At 44.3% G+C, this 21384-nt stretch overlaps 1 protein-coding gene across 1 annotated transcript in view; it reads left to right on the top strand.

Moving 5' to 3' along the window:
• The window catches only part of CYFIP1 (cytoplasmic FMR1 interacting protein 1), a 107800-nt gene that overhangs the window by 84058 nt on the left and 2358 nt on the right, over positions 1 to 21384 (top strand). Inside the window, 8 exon segments of the mRNA XM_055571830.1 lie at positions 4107 to 4194; positions 9716 to 9859; positions 10118 to 10208; positions 12735 to 12865; positions 17375 to 17447; positions 17984 to 18078; positions 18803 to 19041; positions 19470 to 19617. Of these exon segments, the coding sequence (XP_055427805.1) occupies positions 4107 to 4194; positions 9716 to 9859; positions 10118 to 10208; positions 12735 to 12865; positions 17375 to 17447; positions 17984 to 18078; positions 18803 to 19041; positions 19470 to 19617 (1009 nt within the window).

The following is a 21384-nucleotide window of genomic DNA, read 5'->3' as shown; positions in this document are numbered from 1 at the left end:
ATGGACTGTATAGTCCACGGGGTCGCAAAGAGTCGGACGTGACTGAGTGACTTTCAGTTCACTCACATGTTACTTGTACCTAGCTCTCTCTATATTGAAACCATGAATTTTCACAGCTTTGTTTTCAATTCCAGGTCAATGACACAGGCTTCATTTCCATTTTTTAACTTCCTTCTATATTGAGAATTCTTATTTTGTCATTCTTAATGTATTTATTCATTTGCTTAATTCCGGGACATGAAGAAAGTAGTTTCAGAATTACTTAACTTTCTGACTGTGAAGCACAAACCTATTAACTAGAATTCAGCGCTTGTTTCCATTTTTTTGTCTTTAGATTGAGAAATGTGTATAATCAAAATGTGGTGTTTAAAAGTTATTTGAGATAATGGAGTAACAGGGTTTGAATTTACTCTTTCACCTTAAACAAGTGGAAAACTGGACAGCATTTATGAAACAACTGTTTTCATCAGATGTTTCCTGGAGGGAAAGGAAATGAAGGATGGAGCTGTGTGGCTCCTTGGCTTCCTACCTGAAAGCACTTTGGAGGTCTTGCTTGGTGGAGGAGACAAAGAAGCTGAGATGGCTGGATGTGCACGGCAGAGTATGGGAGAGGAGAGCGATATCAGAGGAAGAGCTCCTGACACCAGCTTAGGAGCGCTTTGTGTCTGTTGGTCACTCAGTCATGTCCAGACTCTGTGCGACCCCATGGACTATAGCCTCCCAGAATCCTCTGTCCATGGGATTCTCCAGGCAAGAATACTGGTGTGGGTTGCCATTTCCTTCTCCAGGGGATCTTCCAACCCAGGGATAAAACCCAGGTGTCCTGCATTACAGGCAGATTCTTTATCACCTGAGCCACCAGGAAGCCCAGTCTTTGCTTGAATATGTATTTTGTGTTTTGTGTGTGTGTGTGTGTGTGCGCGCGCATGTTGGTTTGGTGGGTTTTTTTTTTGGCTGTACCCACAGCATTCAGGATCTTAGTTCCCTGACCACCTATGTAACCTGTATCTGCTGCAACGGTAGCACAGGGTGGTAACCACTGGACCACCAGGGAAGTCCCCATTCTTGAGTATTAAACTGTGTGAGCTGAGTGGAACGCCACAAGGCTGGTAGAAGAACAGCTGCCAGGGAACTGAAGATGGAATTGTTTCCAGAGCTCACCGGGACTAGGAGTCATTTGAGCTGCCTGTAAGAGTGGGGAAGCTCCCTGGATACTCAGGCATTCGACAGAGTTGCCAGCAGGGCCTGTCTTAGTGCCAGCACTAGGCTAGTGACTACTCTGTGTGCCGTGCTTAGTCACTCAGTCGTGTCCGACTCTTTGTGACCCTATGGACTCTAGCCCACCAGGCTCCTCTGTCCATGGGGATTCTCCAGGCAAGAATACTGGAGTAGGTTGCCATGCCCTCCAGAGGATCTTCCCAACCCAGGTCTCCCACATTTCAGGTGGATTTTTTTTTTAATATTTATTTATTTCTTTATTTGACTGCACCAGGTCTTGGTTGCAGCATGTGGGATCTAGTTCCCTGACCAGGGATTGAACTTGGGGCCCCTGAATTGGGAGCCTGGAGTCTTAGCCACTGAACTACCAGGGAAGTCCCTCAGATGGATTTTTTACCGTCTCAGCCACCAGGGAAGCCCAAGAATACTGGAATGGGTAGCCTATCTCTTCTCCAGGGGAACTTCCTGACCCAGGAATCGAACTGGGGTCCCCTGAGTTGCAAGTGGATTCTTTACCAGCTGAGCTACCTGGCAAGCCCAGTGGCTACTTTACACCCTAACAGACCATCTACCCCGCAAAATTCAGCATTCTTTAAAAGTTAAGGACAAAATCCAGCCACTCCACACCGTGGTGTTTCCACGTCAATGTGCTCAGAGCCACAGGCTGCTCCTCCCGTTGGTTGCAAGTGTTTGTTTCATGAGCTGTTAGTGTTTTGACAGTTACACTCTTTTTATATGTTAATCAGGTTCTTAGAATTTAATAATTAACAAATCCATGACTTTCAAAAAAATTTATATTTTAGTTGAAGGATAATTACTTTACAGAATTTGTTGTTTTCTGTCAAACCTCAATGTGAATCAGCCATAGATATACATATATCCCCTCCCTCTTGAAGCCCTCTCCCATCCCCCTCCCCATCCTACCTGTCTAAGTTGATACAGAGCCCCTGTTTTGAGTTTCCTGAGACATACAGCAAATTTTACATGTTTCTGTGAAACAAAGTAACAAAATTTCCATGTTACTGTCTCCATATATCTCACCTTCTCCTCCCCTCTCCTCATGTCCATAAGTCTATTCCCTATGTCTGTTTCTCCATTGCTCCCCTGCAAATAAATTCTTCAGTATCATTTTTCTAGATTACATATATATATGTTAGTATATGATATTTATTTTTCTCTCTCTGACGTACTTCACTCTGTATAATAGGCTCTAGGTTCATCCACCTCATCAGAACTGACTCAAATACATTGCTTTTTATGGCTAATATTCCTTTGTGTATATGTACCACAACTTCTTTATCCGTTCATCTGTCGATGGTCATCTAGGACATCTGCTTCCATGTTCTAGCTGTTGTAAATAGTGCTGTAATGAACAGTGGGATACATGTGTCTTTTTCAGTTTTGGTTTCCTCAGGGTTTATGTCTAGGAGTGGGATTTCTGGGTCATATGGTGGTTTTATTCCTAGTTTTTTAAGGAATCTCCATACCATCTTCCATAGTGGCTGTATAAATTTACATCCCAACCAACAGTGCAAGAGCGTTCCCTTTTCTCCACACCCTCTCCAGCATTTATTGTTTGTAGACTTTTTGATGATGGCCATCTGATTGGCATGAGGTGATATCTCATTGTAGTTTTGATTTGCATTTCTCTAATAATGAGTGATGGTGAGCATCTTTTCATGTGTTTGTTAGCCATCTGTATGTCTTCTTTGGAGAAATGTCTGTTTAGGTCTTTTCCCCACTTTTTGATTGGGTTGTTTGTTTTTCTGGTATTGAGTTGTATGAGCTGCTCATATATTTTGGAAATTAATCCTTTGTCAGTTGTTTCATCTGCTATTGTTTTCTCCCATTCTGAGGGTTGTCTTTTAACCTTGCTTATACTTTCCTTTGCTGTGCAAAAGCTTTTAAGTTTAATCAGGTCCCACTTGCTTACTTTTGTTTTTATTTCCATTACTCTAGGAGATGGGTCATAGAGGATCTTGCTTTGATTTATGTCATTGAGTGTTCTGCCTATGTTTTCCTCTAGGAGTTTTATAGTTTCTGGTCTTACATTTAGGTCTTTAATCCATTTTGAGTTTATCTATGTATATGGTGTTAGGAAGTGTCCTAATTTCATTCTTTTCCATGTAACTGTCCAGTTTTCCCAGCCACATTTATTGAAGAGGCTGTCTTTGCCCCATTGTATATTCTTGCTTCCTTTGTCAAAAATAAGGTACCCATAGGTGCATGGGTTTATTTCTGGGCTTTCCATCTTGTTCCATTGGTCTATATTTCTGTTTTTGTGCCAGTTCCATACTGTCTTGATGACTATAGTTTTTTAGTATCTATGACTTGTTTTTTATCATGCTTCTTTGTGAGAGTTTAATATGTTTAAATGAACCCTTCTGATGAAACTTAGTCAATTTTGATATTTCTGCTTTAAGATCCAACTGTTTCATTTTCAGTGGCTCCTAATCCATTATGAAGCCACAGTCTCTTGGCTCTGCAAGTGTGTTTTTGGACTCATCTTCTGTTAGTTCGTACCTAGTGACCTAAGTGACCACATCACTGCCCAAATCTGCCTTCCGACTGCTGTCCCCTGGCATCATTGCTGTGTCCACAGGCCCCTTTTTAGAAGATGAATGAGGCCTGAAATGGCTCTGGCGCCCACTCTGGAGACTCTCTTTATGTTCTAGAAGGGCCCTGGTGTTCTCACTCTGTTTCTTTGAACTTTGAGTACATTTATCAAACTTCAGAGTATTTATAGCTCATTCCTAATATGGGTTTTGATTTCCTATGTGATGATTAATTGGGAGAAAGAGTTAATTGATGAGTAATAGAAAAGTTCTCAATTTTAAAGAAGTACCATTAAATTTTTGATTTTCTTTCTCTTTTAAAATCTTGTTTAGATTTGTTCGGACAGTATTACCATTTTCTCAAGAATTTCAACGAGATAAACAGCCAAACGCACAACCTCAGTATTTGCATGGATCAAAGGTAAGTTCTTTTCTATTTATATTATATTATGATTTTTAAGTTCACAGTAAAGTGTATTTTGAAGTTTAGTTTGAATCAGTTTAGTTGCAATAATTTAAATGTATGCCACATAGGGCTTTCCAGGTGGCTCAGTGGTAAAGAATCTGCCTGCCAATGCAGGAGATGCAGGTTTGAGCTCTTGGTTGGGAAAATCCTCTGGAGGAAAAAATGGCAACCCACTCCAGTATTCTTATGTTGGAGAATCCCATGGACAGAGAAGCCTGGCAGGCTACAGTCCATAGAGTAGCAAAGACATGACTGAGTGACTAAGTACACACACACATCATGCCACATACGAAACATGATTGTATCCTTCAGTTAGCACCTTTCTAAATTGTAATGTAGTGCTGCCTTAAGTGTGGCTGTAGGAGTACACAGAATCCTAGGAGGCCGTCTGTATTCATCAGTATTTAAATATTCTCACTTGTAGGAAGTCAGACTCCTAAGGAAATAAGTCAGACAAGTACAAAGTGAAGTATGTTACAGGGGCAATAATACATCATCATCATAAAAAGCATGGCAGCAGACTTAACTGACCACAGCACCTGCCTCACAGGTTCAGGCCTGGGGGGTTAGAGATGAAAGCCCCCTGCTCAGTACTGCTGCTGAGCAGCTGTGCAGGTAGGACAGGTGATGGGTGGGGTGGGACATGAGGCCCAAGACTCTGCCTCTTCCCCACGCCCAGGTGACGTCCATGCTCTGGGACTGCCCAGGAAAGCATTGTCACGGTGTCTGAGCTGCTGGTGGGGTGAAGCTGGGTACCCAGCCCACCCTTTAAATTGGGAGGTTGGAAGCCTCTTTAGAGTGTGAGCCTTTCATTTCCATCCTCTCACTGCAGATGTAGTGGAACTCAGATGTGCAGCAGTGTTTCCACCTTGGAAAGGGGTAGATAATACAGTTTGGGCTCATGTGTGGGTTCAGCCTTGCTCCTCCACCACTTGGTAAGGGCATGAAGTGGATAACTTTAAAAGGACAAGAATAAGTCCTCTAATGCACCTCCTTTTGGAATTAAAATACAGCGTTTAACCCCCTTGGAACTAAAAGAAGTTTTATGTAATTTTTGAAGACAGAACTAGAAACTTTGGTGATTAAGATAGAAATTTCTAGAAAAGGAAGTGGCAGCCCGCTCCAGTTTTCTTGCCGGTGAAATTCCATGGAACGAGGAACCTGGTGGGCTGTAGTCCATGGGAGTCACAAAAGAGTCAGACACAACTTAGTGACTAAACAACAAAACTGTGCTCATGTTTGCACTCCCTCCCAACCTTGGAAACCAGTCCACGGCCACCCCTTGCTGACGAGAGTATGTTCAGATGCCAAAGATGAAATCAGGAATAATAGCTTGATTATCTTTAGTGCCAGTGAGCTGAACTCACAAGTTTCAAATAGATTCAGGATGGTGTCATTGTCTTTGGGTAATGAAATGACACTGCCATGCTTTGTTTGGGGCAAATTCAGGAAAAAGAAGATATATCTGTGTGAAACAATTCTACAGCGGTGCTCTCAGACTTTAACATGCTATGTGATTCGCCTGGACTGCAAGAAGATCAAACCAGTCAGTCCTAAAGGAAATCAACCCTTAATATTCATTGGAAGGACTGATACTGAAGCTGAAGATCCAATACTTTGGCCACCTGATGTGAAGAGCCAACTCATTGGAAAAGACCCTGATGCTGGGAAAGATTGAAGGCAGGAGGAGAAAGGGGCAACAGAGGATGAGATGGTCAGAGAGCATCACCATTTCAATGGATATTAATTTGAGCAAACTCCAGGACATAGTGGAGGACAGAGGAGCCTGGTGTGCTGCAGTCCATGAAGTCACAAAGAGTTGGAAGCAACATAGCAACAACAGTGTGATTCTGACATAATTCTAGCATCACCGATTCAATGGACATGAATTTGTGCAAATTTCAGGAGATAAGTAGAGGGCAGAGGAGACTGGTGAACTACAGTCAGTCCATGGGGTTGTAGAGAGTCAGACATGATTTCATGACTGAACAACAACAACAAAGGTGAGCAGAAGACAAGAAGAATCAGGCTTCCTAGAAGAGGAATCACATAGGTGTTTTTGCTTGAGTAGGTTTTTTTCAAAGTGGCGAGTAACAGATCCAGCTTCTTTGCCAAATTGATCCTCTGCCATCTTCAACACTTGCCTCCCAAGGAGTGTTCCTGTACATAAACACTAACTGTACAGTTTGGGTGTATTGAAGGAGATGGGGTGGGGAGAATATGCAATATGCAGGATGAGAAACAAAACAGACCTGCACCATAACATTAGGAAGTAACACACAGGAAATTATTTAGCAGCTGTCTCAAACATTTCAAGTGGAATGTAACTTTCTAACTATAATTTTCCACTTGCCAGTATAATGAAAACAATACTTCAGGAGAGTAAGTTTACTGTACATCATCACTGGTAAAATTAACAGGGCTTATACTTTAAACATTGTGAAGAATAGGGAATGTATTTATTTTTTAATGTGCTTTTACTATAGCCGGAAGTATTTGAGTATCCCTCTTCTGGGACAGTTCACGACTATCAGAGACACATTTTATGTGATGCAAAGCAGATAGAACACATGTCATTGTCACAAAACCCTGGTTTTTTTTTGATGGGATATTTATTATTGTCATTTATTCCATGAGGATGACTACTTCTGGAATCCACATCAGAAAAGAGCAGAGAGAAAGTTCTGGGACTTCCCTGGTGGTCCAGTGGTTAAGACTGCGCTTCCACTGCAGAGAGCACTGGTTCAATCCCTGATCAGGGAACTAGGATCCCACATGCCAGGTGTTGCAGCCAAAAAAAGAAAAGAAAAATGCAGGTTGTGCCACCAATCTCTGGCGCTCCAGGAAAAGCCAGCCTCCAGGAACAGAGCCAGGAAAAGCCTGATTTTACATGTCAGTAGGTTTCCAGCTTTCTACTCATATAAGAAACAAGGTGTGATATCCTAGTTTTCCTTTTGGTTCAAGTGTAGTCACTCTAGAACAGGTTCTTTTGAGAGGCAGTGAGATTCTAGATGTCCATGGCTCAGAATGTAGAGTTCATTGCTCAGGCGAAAAAGGAAACACCTAGAACAGCCTCCATAAGCCTTGAGGATAGAATGATCCCCTGAGAGTTGATGACTGATGAGAGGTTTCACGCTTTCTCCTTGGAAGGAAAGCTATGACAAATCTAGACAGCACATTAAAAAGCAGAGACATCACTTTGCCGAAAAAAGTCCATATAGTTAAAGCTATGGTTTTTCCAGTAGTTATGTACAAATATGAGTTGGACCATAAAGAAGGCTGAGCGCTGAAGTATTGATTCTTTTGAACTGCGGTGCTGGAGAAGACTCTTGAGATTCCCTTGGACTGCAAGGAGATCCTAAAGGAAACCAACCCTAAATATTCATTGGAAGGACTGATGCTGAAGATTAAGGTCCAACACTTTGGTCACCTGATGTGAAGAGGCTGACTCATTGGAAAAGACCTTGATGCTTGGAAAGATTGAAGGCAAAAGGAGGGTATGAGACAGAGGCAGAGGACGAGACAGTTAGATGGCACCAGTAGACATGAATTTGAGCAAACTCTCAGAGATAGTGAAGGACACGGAAGCCTGGCGTGCTACACTCGATGGGGTCACAAAGAGTTGGACACTACTTAGCAACTGAACAACAACAGCTCCTGAGGATATTCATTCAGAGCTGAACAACCAGACTTGCTAGTCCAGGTCTTCAGAATCTTCTTGTCCTGATGTAGTTCTCTGTGTCTGTAGAGGAAATATTTAAGACAATTATAAGAGGGGAAGGGGAAAGAATACAGAGACCTAAAAGGATAAATCCTAAAACACTTCATTCAAAAGTGGTAACTTCTATAACCTATAACTTACATAATGTATAATATAACATATACATTACATCCTCTGTTCATGAAATTCTCCAGGCAAGAATACTGGATTAGGTAGCCATCCCCTTCTCCAGGGGATTTCCCAACCCAGGGATCGAACCTGGCTCTCCTGCATTGCAGGTAGATTCTTTACTATCTGAACCACCAGGGAAGCTCATAGATTAACTCACATATAATGTAAAACTTGGAACATCACTGAAAGACCTGTGCAAAGAGATGCTCTCAAAAATACCACAGTTACGTCACAACAGAATTCCAGAAAATGTCTAAGTGACCCACAGGAAGAGAAGAAGAAAGAGCCTACTTAAAAATCGATAATTGCATTATTTGTAAATGTATTATATGTAAGTAGTCTAAAGACAGTTCAAAGGCAGAGATTGACTGTGGATTAGAAAGTATGACTGCATAAGAAATTCACTTCAAGTCAATGATATAAGTAAATTAAAAGTAAAAGGATGGAAAAAGATGTACCACACATCAGGGGCAAAGAGGGAGGGACATAACATAATGAGAAGAAGGTCAAGCAACCAAGAAGATATAGCAATCTGAAATGCAAACAACAGTTTCAAAATACTTGAAGCAAAAACTGATATAAGTGAAAGGAGAAATGAACAACTCCATAGTTGTAGTTGGGGAGGTCAACTTTCCTCTCACTTAGTAATCAAAAGAATAAGTATACAGAAAATCAGCAACAAAGAAGAATGAACACCATCAACCAACAGGATCTCATGGACACGTGTAGAACACTTCACCCAACAATAGCAGAACACACATTCTTTTCAAGTACCCATGGAGCATTCTCAAGATAGACCATATCCTGGGCATTAAAGCAACCTCGGCATATACTGGGCATTAAAACAACCTCAACAGAATTCAAAGAATCAAAATATTACAGAGTGTTATCTGACCACAGTGAACTCAAACTTGAAATCAGTAACAAAGAGATGACAAGAAAATCTCCAGACGCTGAAATTAACATATTTCTAAGTGTTCCTTAGGGCAAGAGGAAGTCTCAAAGGAAGTAAATCAGAATTTGCAGGGTGCAGCTAAAGAAGTGCTGAGAGTGAATGCTTAACATAGCACTGAATGCTTAACATGAGGAGTTGCCGCGATGGGTGTGCGCCTGCGTCCTTAGACAAACTTGAGGCCTGATCTTACCAGAAACTACCCTGCCTACCTTTCTTGCCTGCCCACCATGCGGGGGCTGCGGTCTCCAGCTCCCTGGTACCCACTGTCCCATCAGAACCTATTGCCAAGCGTCTCCTTTAGGAGACGGGGAGCAGTAATACGGGGGCAGCAGTGAGCTTCTCAGATACATTCATTTCTCATTCCAGGACCTCAAAATATCTTCTGTAGGACTGGCAGTTTAATAGATGTTGGAAGACCAAATGGTTTTGTTTTCTTCCTTCTGTTTTAGTGAGCTTGTTTCCATGTCTTCAGGTTGAAAACATAGATACCAATGAAGGGCAGTCTGACAGGTTCTCTGGATCCACTGTGTGCTAATGCATGTAGATGTGGATTCTTCATTTTCATGTGTGCATGGGGCTACACTGAAGACTGGGCAGCTTCATCAAGCACTAATGTTCTCTGCCCCTAGGCTTTAAACCTGGCCTATTCGAGCATCTATGGGAGCTACCGGAACTTTGTGGGGCCCCCGCACTTCCAGGTCATTTGCCGGCTGCTTGGCTACCAGGGCATTGCAGTGGTCATGGAAGAGCTGCTGAAGGTGGTCAAAAGCCTGGTATGTTTCCCTCTGGTGGGCTTCCTTCCCAGGGTTGGAGGGAGGATTCTGCACCCAGTTCCTGTGTGGCGAGGGGCTGCCCACTCCCATTGAGGTTGCTTTCCTTCCATGTGTGAGATTTCCTTTCCAGCCAAAGTGATTCTCAGTCCTGGGTCATTACCGTGCATTTTACTAACAAATTCGTTTTCAAAAGTCTCCATCGCACCGACAGCCTGCAGGGTAATGTGGCTGGTGGTTGACACAGACCATCTCTCACAGCTGCAAGGCACAATCCTACAGTATGTGAAGACGCTGATGGAGGTGATGCCCAAGGTCTGCCGGCTGCCGCGACATGAGTACGGCTCCCCGGGTGAGCACGGCGTCCCTCTGGGGCGTACAGGGAGGGGCAGTGTCAGCCCTAGGTCACTTAAGGGAAATCAAGTTGGAAATTACTGGTAAGGATCAGATCTGCCTTCCCCAAGTGGGAGAAGGTGGGAAGCCCAACCAGAACCTGATTGTTTCCAACAGAACAAACCTGCCTTTCAACCAAGAGCAGGTGTGCAAGGGTGGGAGAGCTGGGTAGGGGGTGACAGCGCTGTGAGCCCCGTGCACCTTGGTTCTCCTGCAATACCAGGATCTTGCAAATCACCGGTGGGGGAGGCAGGGAGCGCCACTGCCTGGTCCAACTGCCTGCTAGCTCAGCAGCCCAGGCTGCAGGGGAGCCCGTGGAGGGGCTCACTGCCCCGACAGTGCAGCTTGTCTGTCTCTGCCCGGCAGCCTCCTATCTCACTGACTGGCCAGCTGCAGGGCCCTCAGGCAGATGTGGTCTTTGGGGTGCCAGACGAACCTATGTGACCTGACCAGAGTGGATTTGGGGCTTTCTTCCTGGATAACCTTCATGACCTCAGAGAGCTTTGTTTGTGATAAAATTGAACTACAAGAACCTTTGCTCTTAACAAAGCTGGCTTTTATCTCATATCTGTTAATACTTTATTGAAAGCTGGAAAACTATCTTGTTGATCACCGGTGAGATACTGTCCTGATAGGCAGTTGGCTGGTGTGGTTGAGCCCCTGGGTGTTCCTGGCACCACCCAAGGCTGCTGTTGGTGTTGGAGGAGACAGTGGGGTGACCCATTTAGCCACTGGGAAGGGAATAACCATTGGTCTGTCCTGGCTTAGGGAAAATCTCAGAAAGTAGATGGGTAATGTTGGGATAATAAAACTGGTGCTCAGATCCTTATTAGGGGTGGATATTTTAAATGTCAAAGACAAAGCCATTTAAGCCAAATCCAGACCTGGTCTGCAGGAGAGCTGTGGACTTCTGGGCTGGTTTCCACATGTCCTCACCCAGCTGGCATGGCACCACTGTGGAAATAGTGCCATGTTGCTGGAAGTACCCCTGCACTCATGCTCATTGTGGGGTGGACCACCAAGAGGAAAGGATGGTCTCTCAGGCAGGCAGGGCTGTGGGGTCATTGTGGAACAGCACTCAGGGCCTGACCTGATGGGATGAGAGGTCTGAAATCTCTTTAAGTATCCAGCATTTTTCTCAGTGTTGTTTTGCCTGTTCTGGGTCTTCTGTATGACTATAAATTCTGGAGTCAGCTCAGGGATTTTGACTGTGTCAGCAGTGAATGGATAGAGTGCTTCCTAGACTTTATGCTTCGTGTCTTTTCCTGCCTTATGACAACATCCAGAACCTCCAGGACAGTGGTGAAGATGCTGTCTTTCTCTGGAGCTCTGGGAGAAGGCATGCAGATTCACCACTGAGTATGATGTTAGCTACAGGGTTTTGGTAGATGTCCTTTATTAGATTAAATACGTTCCTTTCTATGCCTGTGAAGGGATTTTGAATTTTATCAAATTCCTTTTCTACCTCTGCTGGAGATGACTGTGGTCTTGCTCATTTATTGCAACATGATGCCTCCTCTGAAGGTATACACAGACCTCAGAGATGTTGCAGATCTGGTTCCAACCAGCTGCAAATTATCACAATAAAGCAAGCCATATGAATTTTTTTATTTCCTGATGCATATAAAGTTATGTTTGTACGTGCTATAGTCTATATTAAGTGTGCAGTAACACAAGATACTCCTTTTAAAACATCCATATCTTGGACTTCCCTGGTGGTCCAGTGGTAAAGAATCCACCTGCCAGTGCAGGGGACACAGATTTGATCCCTGGCCCAGGAGGATCCCACATGCCCTGAAGCAACTAAGACAGTGTGGCACGCTGCTGAGCCCTCACTCTGGGGCCCATGCTCCAGAAAAAGAAAAGCCACCAGAATGAGAAGCCTGCACGCTGCAATGAGGAGTATTCCCTGCTCGCCACAACTAGAGAAAGCCTGAGTGCAGCAATGAAGACCCAGCACAGCCATAATAAATAAATAAAACTAAGTGTCTTAATTTAAAACGCATCATTGCTAAAAAATGCTAGCCATCATCTGAACCTTTAGCAAGTTGTGACCTTTTTGCAATAATAACATCAAAGATCCCAGATCACCATGACAAATATAATGATGAAAAAATTTAAAATATTGCGGGAATTATCAAAATCTGATATAGAAACATGAAGTGAACAGATGCTACGGGGAAAATGGCACCTATAGATTGGTTTGACACAGGAGTGCCACAGACCTTCAGTTTGTGAAAATAACACAATATCTGCACGGCACAGAAGAACAAGCTGTGCCTGGACTGGGTTGGCAGGCTTTGGAGCTGAGGACCAGGATGCAGGCGGTGGAACAGGGGACACAGCCATCTCCTTGGTGGGCAGGATGGCGGTGTCAGAGTCTTCTGTCAGCACGGGTGCTTCCGGCCGTGGACCCAGGCTGCGCACTGTCACGCTCCCTCCCTCGAGCCTCTCCCAGCCCCACACTCATTCTCTCCCACTTCAGGCATCCTGGAGTTCTTCCACCACCAGCTGAAGGACATAGTTGAGTATGCGGAGCTGAAAACGGTGTGCTTCCAGAACCTGCGGGAGGTGGGCAACGCTGTGCTCTTCTGCCTGCTCATAGAGCAGAGCCTGGTGAGTGCCCAGCGCCACTGTGGCCCGCATCCTACCAAGCCCCTTCCTCCTCATGGATGACAGAAGAGGCCATTCTTTAGGTGCTTGATTTACTGGCGTTATTTAATGGGGGAAGGAGAGCAAGTGTTGTAAAGCACTTTTCTTTTTTTCATGGTTATTTAGACTTTTGAATTTGTTCCCTACAATTGAAAAACAAAAATGCAGTAGTTCATTTAAGAATGTTTTACTGTATGAATATTGTAAGAATGTTTTATTATATAGTATTTACTGCATCTAAATTAACATATACGACATACACATAATGTATAAAGCTGCTGCCCGGGAGAACTGTTTGTGATGGAAAATTCCATAGCTGAGGCTGTTGAGACCTCAGAGTGGGGCTCCATGTGACTAAAGAACAGGGTTTTAAATGTCATTGAATTTTAATTTTTTACATCGAAATAGGTACACATGGCCCATGCCTGCTGAGGTGGACAGCATAAGAAAGCAAGCGCTGGGAGCCCAGCATGGGCACGCACAGTCCCACTGCCTGCCTGCTGGGGGTGTCCTTCGGCCTCTCCCTCTGTCCCTGTAGGTCGTCAGCTGACTACCGCTCTGCACCCAGAGCCCTCTTGAGGTGGCCTCACTCTGCCTTTCAGTGAGGACTGCGGAGCTGGGCGTCTTCGCTGCTGCTGGGCTCTCCTTCTGTTAAATGTTCCGTTTGTATCTTGTCCGTTTTACTACAACTTGTGTATCTTCTGTGTGTTACACGTAAATGCTATATTGTTGTGTATTGCTCGGTCGTGTCCGATTCTTTTTTGTGACCCCTTGGACTACAGCCCAACAGGCTCCCCTGTCCATAGGATTCTCCAGGCAAGAATACTGCAGTGGGTTGCCATTTACTTCTCCAGGGGATCTTTTCAACCCAGGTATCGAACTTGTGCATCGGCAGGTGGATTCTTTACCGCTGAGCCACCAAGGAAGCCCTGATTTTAGCTTGTCTTTTCACTCTAATTTGACTAGAGTCTCTTTTCTATGGTTCTTGTGTACAAGCACTTCTTGTATCTCTTCAAAGAAGGCCTTTCCTCTCTAGGAATCATAAAGACATTCTTTCATATTTTCTTCTAAAGATTTTAGGTTTTGTTTCTACATTAAAGATTATAATCCTTCTGGAGTTGGTTTTTGTGTGTAACGTGAGATGTGGATGAAGATTCTTTTTTCCTCATGGGTCACCAGTTGTTCCTTCTCCAGTGACTGAAGGAAGACTCCTTTCCTTGTTGGTCAGCAGGATCCCTCTGTCACCCTTCCGCTTTCTGTGGATGTGCTAGTCTGTCTCCTGATTTTCTTCCTCATTCTACTGGTCTGTGTCTGTCCACGGCTTTTAACATGTTGTCTTACTCATGGTAGCTCTAACTAAAGTGTTAACCCCCGGTAGGACATGCTCCTTACCGTATTCTTCTTTAAGCACATGCTGCCTCTTTGTGGATCTTTGCTCTGCTCTGAAAGTACGAGAATCACCTTGGGCCAAATACACTGATATTTCAGTGGGAGTTGTGTTAAATTTCTAGCTCTGTCTGGGGAGATCTTTGCTCTGTTACTTCTTAAAGCAGTCTCTTCTCTCTCTGGAGCCTTGGCACCTTGGCAGAGGCAAGGTGTGTTTTGCAATGACCTGGGCCAGGGTGTTGCATACACTGTGCAGGGTGTGGCAGTCAGACTGCAGGCTTGAGGGGCTGGGCCAGTGGGCTAGGCACCTAATACCTGCTTACTCGAAAAAGATATGTTGGCTCTCATGTCAGGGAGCCCAAGTTCGGGTGCAGGGTACAGTCTCTGGTCAGGACCTGCATCTTCCAGACTCTACTCTGCCACTCTGCTCGCAGAAGACCTTTTCCATGTGGTGCCAAAGGCGGGCAGCCCCCAGGCCCTTGCTGTCCCCCTGCCTGCGACTCAGCCCAGCTGCTCCCTGCAGCAGGACTGGTGGTGCTGGGCCAACAGGCAGCTCCCCAAGGAGCTGGTGTCCAGGGCAGCCTTGCTCCAGGAACAGCTGAGGGAGAACTGGATCTTTCACCTAAATACACAAGATAAGTGAGGGAAATTCCTGTAAATAGTAATCACTCGTCATGAATTTTCAATATTTAATACAGGAAAAGTCCCTTCACGTATGACTTTTCCTGAACACATACATAAAGTGCAGTATCTCATCCGTGTGTATCCACACCCATCTCTGCGTTCCCTTTTTCACTTGACAGTAAATCTGGAGATCATTGCACATTAGTAAGTGGTGACAGTCGTCAGCCTTTTTCAGCTGCGTGATACCCCACAGACATTACTCGCTGGTCTGTGTCTGCGTGGTAGTCCTTCACCGTCTGATGCCTTCCTTCTGTGTGAAGAGCGTGTGTTCTTTCTGGACTTGGGCACAGGAGGTGTGGAGGAGGGGGTCAGCCTCCTTTTGGAGGGTTCTGGAGGAGCAGGTCTCTGACTGACTGCTCTTCCAGGCTTATGTTAGGCGATAACAGGACTTTTACATGATGGTACAGAAAGCCTTCTCTTCCTCCTCTTGGTCTTAGTTTTGCTGTCATCTTTGTGGAGATCCTCAGAAAGGAAACTCTTATCAGTCAGTATGTTTTGATTCTCTGATAACCATTTCTTTGTTTAGCAGTTTGTTTTATCAAGATTTTAGGATGGATGTAGAGTAGGAGGCAGGAGAGCCCATTCTCATTTCCTGTCTTTTTGCCCTGTGGTGAGCACACTGCTGTCTAAGGAGTTTCCCTTGTTTATGGGCCCTCCAACTAGGGACGGGCACCCTTCTTGACCATTTTTGGGTTCATGGTGGAGTTTTAGATGTTGTGAAACCCCTGTGATATTGGAAGTAAGCTTTCTTCCTACATTGCATTGTTCTGGAGAACAGGTTTTATGTAGTGTGGGGTTTTATTGCCTGTTTAAAGGAATTTGTGATCCAACAACAGGTTCAGAGCGACTGCTTAGACTCTTCTTTTAGGCTCAGCGGGGAATGGCCAACGGTGCCCCTTCCTTCTGCCTCCTGCTCTTTGTTTACAAAGGAGGCACCTGCTTCCTGGCTCTGCAGGGACGGCTGAGAGACCCTAAAGACAAAGGCACAGTGCTCAGTCCTGTCTGTGTTTCAGTTCAGTCGTTCAGTCGTGTCTGACTGCAGCCGCATGGACTGCAGCACTCCAGGCTTCCCTGTCCATCCCCAACTCCCGGAGCTGGCTCAAACTTATGTCCATCCAGTCAGTGATGCCATCCAACCATCTCATCCTCTGTTGTCCCCTTCTCCTTCCTTCAATGTTTCCCAGCATCAGGGGCTTTTCCAGTGAATCAGCTCTTTGTATCAGATGGCCAAAGTATTGGAGTTTCAGCTTCAACATCAGTCCTTCCAGTGAATATTCAGGACTGATTTCCCTTAGGATGGACTGGTTGGATCTCCTTGCAGTTCAAGGGACTCTCCAGAGTCTTCTCCAAAACCACAGTTCAAAAGTATCAATTCTTCAGTGCTCAGCTTTTTCACAGTCCAACTCTCACATCCAACCATGACTACTGGAAAAACTACAGCCTTGACTAGATGGACCTTTGTCAGTAAAGAAATCACAATCTGCTTTTTAATATGCTGTCTAGGTTTTCCTGCAAGGAGCAAGAGTCTTTTAATTTCATGACTGCAGTCACCATCTGCAGTGATTTTGGAGCTCAAGAAAATAAAGTCTGACACTGTTTCCTCATCTATTTGCCATGAAGTGATGGGTCCAGATGCCATAATCTTAGTTTTTTGAATGTTGAGTTTTAAGCCAGCTTTTTCACTCTCCTCTTTCATTCTCATCAAGAGGCTGTTTAGTTCCTCTTTGCTTTTTTCCATAAGGGTGGTGTCATCTGCATATCTGAGGTTATTGATACTTCTCCAGGCAATCTTGATTCCAGCTTGTGCTTCATCCAGCCTGGCATTTTGCATGTTGTACTCTGCATATAAGTTAAATAAGCAGGGTGACAATATTCAGACTTGACATACTCCTTTCCCAATTTTGAACCAGTCCATTGTTCCTTGTCCAGTTCTAACTGTTGCTTCTTGACCTGCATACAGATTTCTCAGGAGGCAGTTAAGGTCATCTGGTATTCCCATCTCTTTAAGAATTTTCCACAGTTTCTTGTGATCCACACAGTCAAAGGCTTCTGGCATAGTCAATAAAGCAGAAGTAGTTGTTTCTCTGGAATTTTCCTGCTTTTTCAATTTGATCTCTGGTCTGTGTTTAAATTAATCAAAATGAAAATTGAGTAACTAAAAATGAAAATTCAGTTCCTTAGCCACATTCCAGGTACTTAATCCCCACATGTTGCTGGTAGCTACGTGGCCAGAACAGCAAGGGACAGCTCCACGAGCGCAGAGACTCCTGTTGGGCAGTCTGCTCGCAGTGTTTATTTTACACAAAATGACAAAGATGTGCCTTGTTTTCAGCATCCGATTTCTTTGTCCATCTCTACTGTGAGATGAGATTCTTCATGCAGCCTTCTTTTTCATTGTTCTAGTCTCTAGAAGAAGTATGTGACCTGCTGCACGCAGCCCCTTTCCAGAACATCTTGCCAAGGGTCCATGTGAAAGGTGAGCCAGTCCTCTGACCAGGGTAGGGACACACGTCTGTGTTGCCAGAGAGTTCTCTTTAGTTAAAAAGCCAGCTTTGAGTTTGCTTCCTGTTCAGTCACATCCTGGAAGTAATATAATATAGTTAAATGAATACTGAATAAAGGAAGTATTTAGGATGGAAATGCTGTATCTTGATTGTTTCAGAATAGCATGGGAGCAGGGGTATTAGGTATATATGAAAGAAGAATGCCATGAGCTCATGATTGTAGCAACAGATAGTCACAGAGGATTCATTGTACTGTGCTGTTTTTGACTACATTTGGATTTTTCAGTAAGTTTTTAAAAGTTTGAATGTTGAGCAAAGACTCAGTTCTCTGTTTGAGTTAAAATAGCTGATGAGCCAGTTCCATAAAAGAATTTTCAAAGAGAACCTCTATGCATAATGTTAAATATTTTTCATTTGGGTTTTTCTTTTTTTTTTTTTTACAAAATTAAACTTATGCAATTGTTATTCATACAAGGAATAGAGTATAAAATATTTTTTTCCACTGTAGAGGGAGAGAGACTTGATGCCAAAATGAAAAGACTAGAATCAAAGTACGCCCCACTGCACCTTGTCCCTCTGATCGAAAGACTGGGAACTCCACAGGTAATGCAAAATGCTGCTGTGAGCTGGGCGCCCAGTTGGGCTGGTCCTTGGCAGGGTGGATGGACTCTGGGTGAGACCTCGTCCTCAGGCATCAAGAGATTGCATGGGCCTGCTCAGCTACTCAGGCCTGAGTTTCCCAATTGAGTTTTATAGTAGGACCTTGTCACAGGGTGGCTGGGCAGTTTGAATGAGCTAACACGTGAAAGGATGCAGAACACCACGTGGCAGGTGAGGCGTGCACAGTAAACATCGCTGTTTTTGTTGTCCATCCCTTCATGAAGAAAGCTTTCTCATCGGTTTTTAAGAACAGGAGGCAGGGAGGAACTTAAGCTAGCTACATCAGAGTCTCTCAACCTGTTGCCATTTTGGATGAGATAATTCGTTGGGGGGCTGTCCTATGAATTGTAGGACATTTAGCAGCATCCCTGGCCTCTACCCACTAGATGCCATTAGACTCACAAGCTATGAAAACCAAAAGTATCTCCACATGTTGCCAAATGTCCTCACGAGGTAAATCTCTCCCTTAAGAACAACTGTGCTTGACAGTTCTATTTTGTCTGATAAGACATATAAGTAATAGCTGATGCATTTTGTCGATGTTTATTTTTAAAAACCCTCTTCTGCAAGGTGTGATAGTTTCCAGTGAGTCCAAAACAATACTGGAGCACTTTGACTTCCTCATTCTAGCTGCCTGCCGTGCCTGTGACATTTTGTCCTTTTACAGCAAATTGCAATAGCGAGAGAGGGGGACCTGCTGACAAAGGAGCGTCTCTGCTGTGGCCTGTCCATGTTTGAAGTCATCCTGACCCGGATCCGGACCTTTCTGGATGACTCCATCTGGCGCGGGCCTCTGCCCAGCAACGGGGTCATGCACGTAGATGACTGTGTTGAGTTTCACAGACTGTGGAGTGCCATGCAGTTTGTCTACTGCATTCCTGTGGGAACACACGAGTTTACAGTCGAGTAAGTGAGTGCTCAGGGAGGGGAGATGGGAGAGAAGCCGGCGTTAGGCTCATGCAGAGAACCACTTTCCTCTGGAAATGGATCCCCATATTGCTGAGCTGCAATAAAGCAGCTTAAGTAGGGGCTGTTACCTGATACCTAGGAAATGCCTCAGGGCTGGGCTTCTGGAGTTTTCTGAACTCATGGAGACTTCTGCAAGTCAGGTGTGTATTTTGCTAGACAGGAGGACCACCAACACTTCATGAACTCATTCTTCATGGCAGGGCCTTGATCTAAAAAGAGGTTCAGAAACAGTTTGCCAGAGGAACCCCAAAGAGGTGTTTACCAAACCAGGGACACAGCTCTGCTCATCATGCCCTGCGGGACACACAGGTGGTTTGGCCGCTGGCGTCTGGTCGCCCGTTCCACCTCCTGCTTCTTGTCTCCAGGCAGTGCTTTGGCGATGGGCTCCACTGGGCTGGCTGCATGATCATTGCGCTGCTTGGGCAGCAGCGCCGCTTTGCTGTGCTGGATTTCTGCTACCATCTGCTCAAAGTCCAGAAACACGATGGCAAAGACGAAATCATCAAAAATGTGGTATGTGGAAGCTTCACGAAGATAGACGTTTTCTATTAATGTAAAGTTGTTTTTTTTTTTTCCCCTATGAATGTTCCTCATCTGAGGACAAAAGGTGCCACCAAATGAAACTTTCTTTTCACTCCCCAAATGAATCTAAATAGAATTAGTAAGCAAAGGAGTCTGATTCCATTTTCCTTCTATTTTCAAGGTATGTAGATCTTTTTGTGTTTGTCATTTTATGGATTCTTTGTAATTGAATTCCAGAAAATACTTATTATCTTTTCAAATATTTTAGTTTTTCTTCCATTTGGGGACTTCATTAGACATGTCTATACTTCAGTTTAGGCACTCAGTCGTGTCCGACTCTTTGCATCCCCATGGACTGCAGCACGCCAGGCCTCCCTGTCCATCGCCAACCCCCGGAGTCCACCCAAACCCATGTCCATTGAGTCGGTGATGCTATCCAACCATCTCATCCTCTGTCATCCACTTCTCCTGCCTTCAGTCTTTCCCAACATCAGGGACTTTTCAAATGAGTCAGCTCTTCGCATCTGGTGGCCAAAATATTGGAGTTTTTGCTTCAACATCAGTCCTATGAACACCCAGGACTGATCTCCTTTAGGATGGACTGGTTGGATCTCCTTGTAGTCCAAGGGACTCTCAAGAGTCTTCTCCAACACCACAGTTCAACAGCATCAATTCTTTGGTGCTCAGGTTTCTTTACAGTCCAACTCTCACATCCATGTAACTACTGGAAGAACCATAGCCTTGACTAGACGGACCTTTGTTGGCGAAGTAATGTCTCTGCTTTTTAATATGCTATCTACGTTGGTCAAAACTTTCCTTTCAAAGAGTTTAAGTGTCTTTTAATTTCATGGCTGCAATCACCATCTGCCGTGATTTTGGAACCCCAAAAAATAAAGTCAGCCACTGTTTCCCCATCTATTTGCCATGAAGTGATGGAACCAGATGCCATGATCTTAATTTTCTGAATGTTGAGCTTTAAGCCAACTTTTTCACTCTCCTCTCACTTTCATCAAGAGTTCCTCTTCACTTTCTGCCATAAGGGTGCTATCATCTGCATATCTCAGGTTATTGATATTTCTCCTGGCAATCTTGATTCCAGCTTGTGCTTCATCCAGCCCAGCCTTTCTCATGATGTACTCTGCATATAAGTTAAATAAGCAGGGTAACAATATACAGCCTTGGTGTACTCCTTTTCCTATTTGGAATCAGTCTGTTCCATGTCCAGTTCTAATTGTTGCTTCCTGACCTGCATACAGGTTTCTCAAGAGGCAGGTCAGGTGGTCTGGTTTTCCCATCTCTCTCAGAATTTTCCACAATTTATTGTGATCCACACAGTCAAAGGCTTTGGCATAGTCAATAAAGCAGAAATAAAGGTTTTTCTGGAACTGTCTTGCTTTTTCGATGATCTAGCACATGTTGGCAATTTGATCTCTGGTTCCTCTGCCTTTTCTAAAACCAGCTTGAACATTTGGTAGTTCACGGTTCACATATTGCTGAAGCCTGGCTTGGAGAATTTTGAGCATTACTTTGCTAGCGTGTGAGATGAGTGCAATTGTGTGGTACTTAACATCTCTCAGTTTTCTGTGTCAGAGGTCGGGAACAGCATGGCTCAGCTGGGTCTTCCATTTACTGTTTCACAAGTCCACTATCAGTGTGTCTGTAGGGCTGTGTTCCCTTCTGGAGCCTCTAGTTATGGATCTACTTCCAGACTCATTCAGGTGGTTGCCTCCATTCAGCTCCATTCCATTGGAGAGCTAA

This window comes from Bubalus kerabau, chromosome 3 (genome assembly GCF_029407905.1).
Source record: "Bubalus kerabau isolate K-KA32 ecotype Philippines breed swamp buffalo chromosome 3, PCC_UOA_SB_1v2, whole genome shotgun sequence".
NCBI lineage: Eukaryota > Metazoa > Chordata > Mammalia > Artiodactyla > Bovidae > Bubalus > Bubalus kerabau.
The sequence above is the reverse complement of the archived record's forward strand: the minus strand, read 5'-3'. Positions and strand labels throughout refer to the sequence as shown.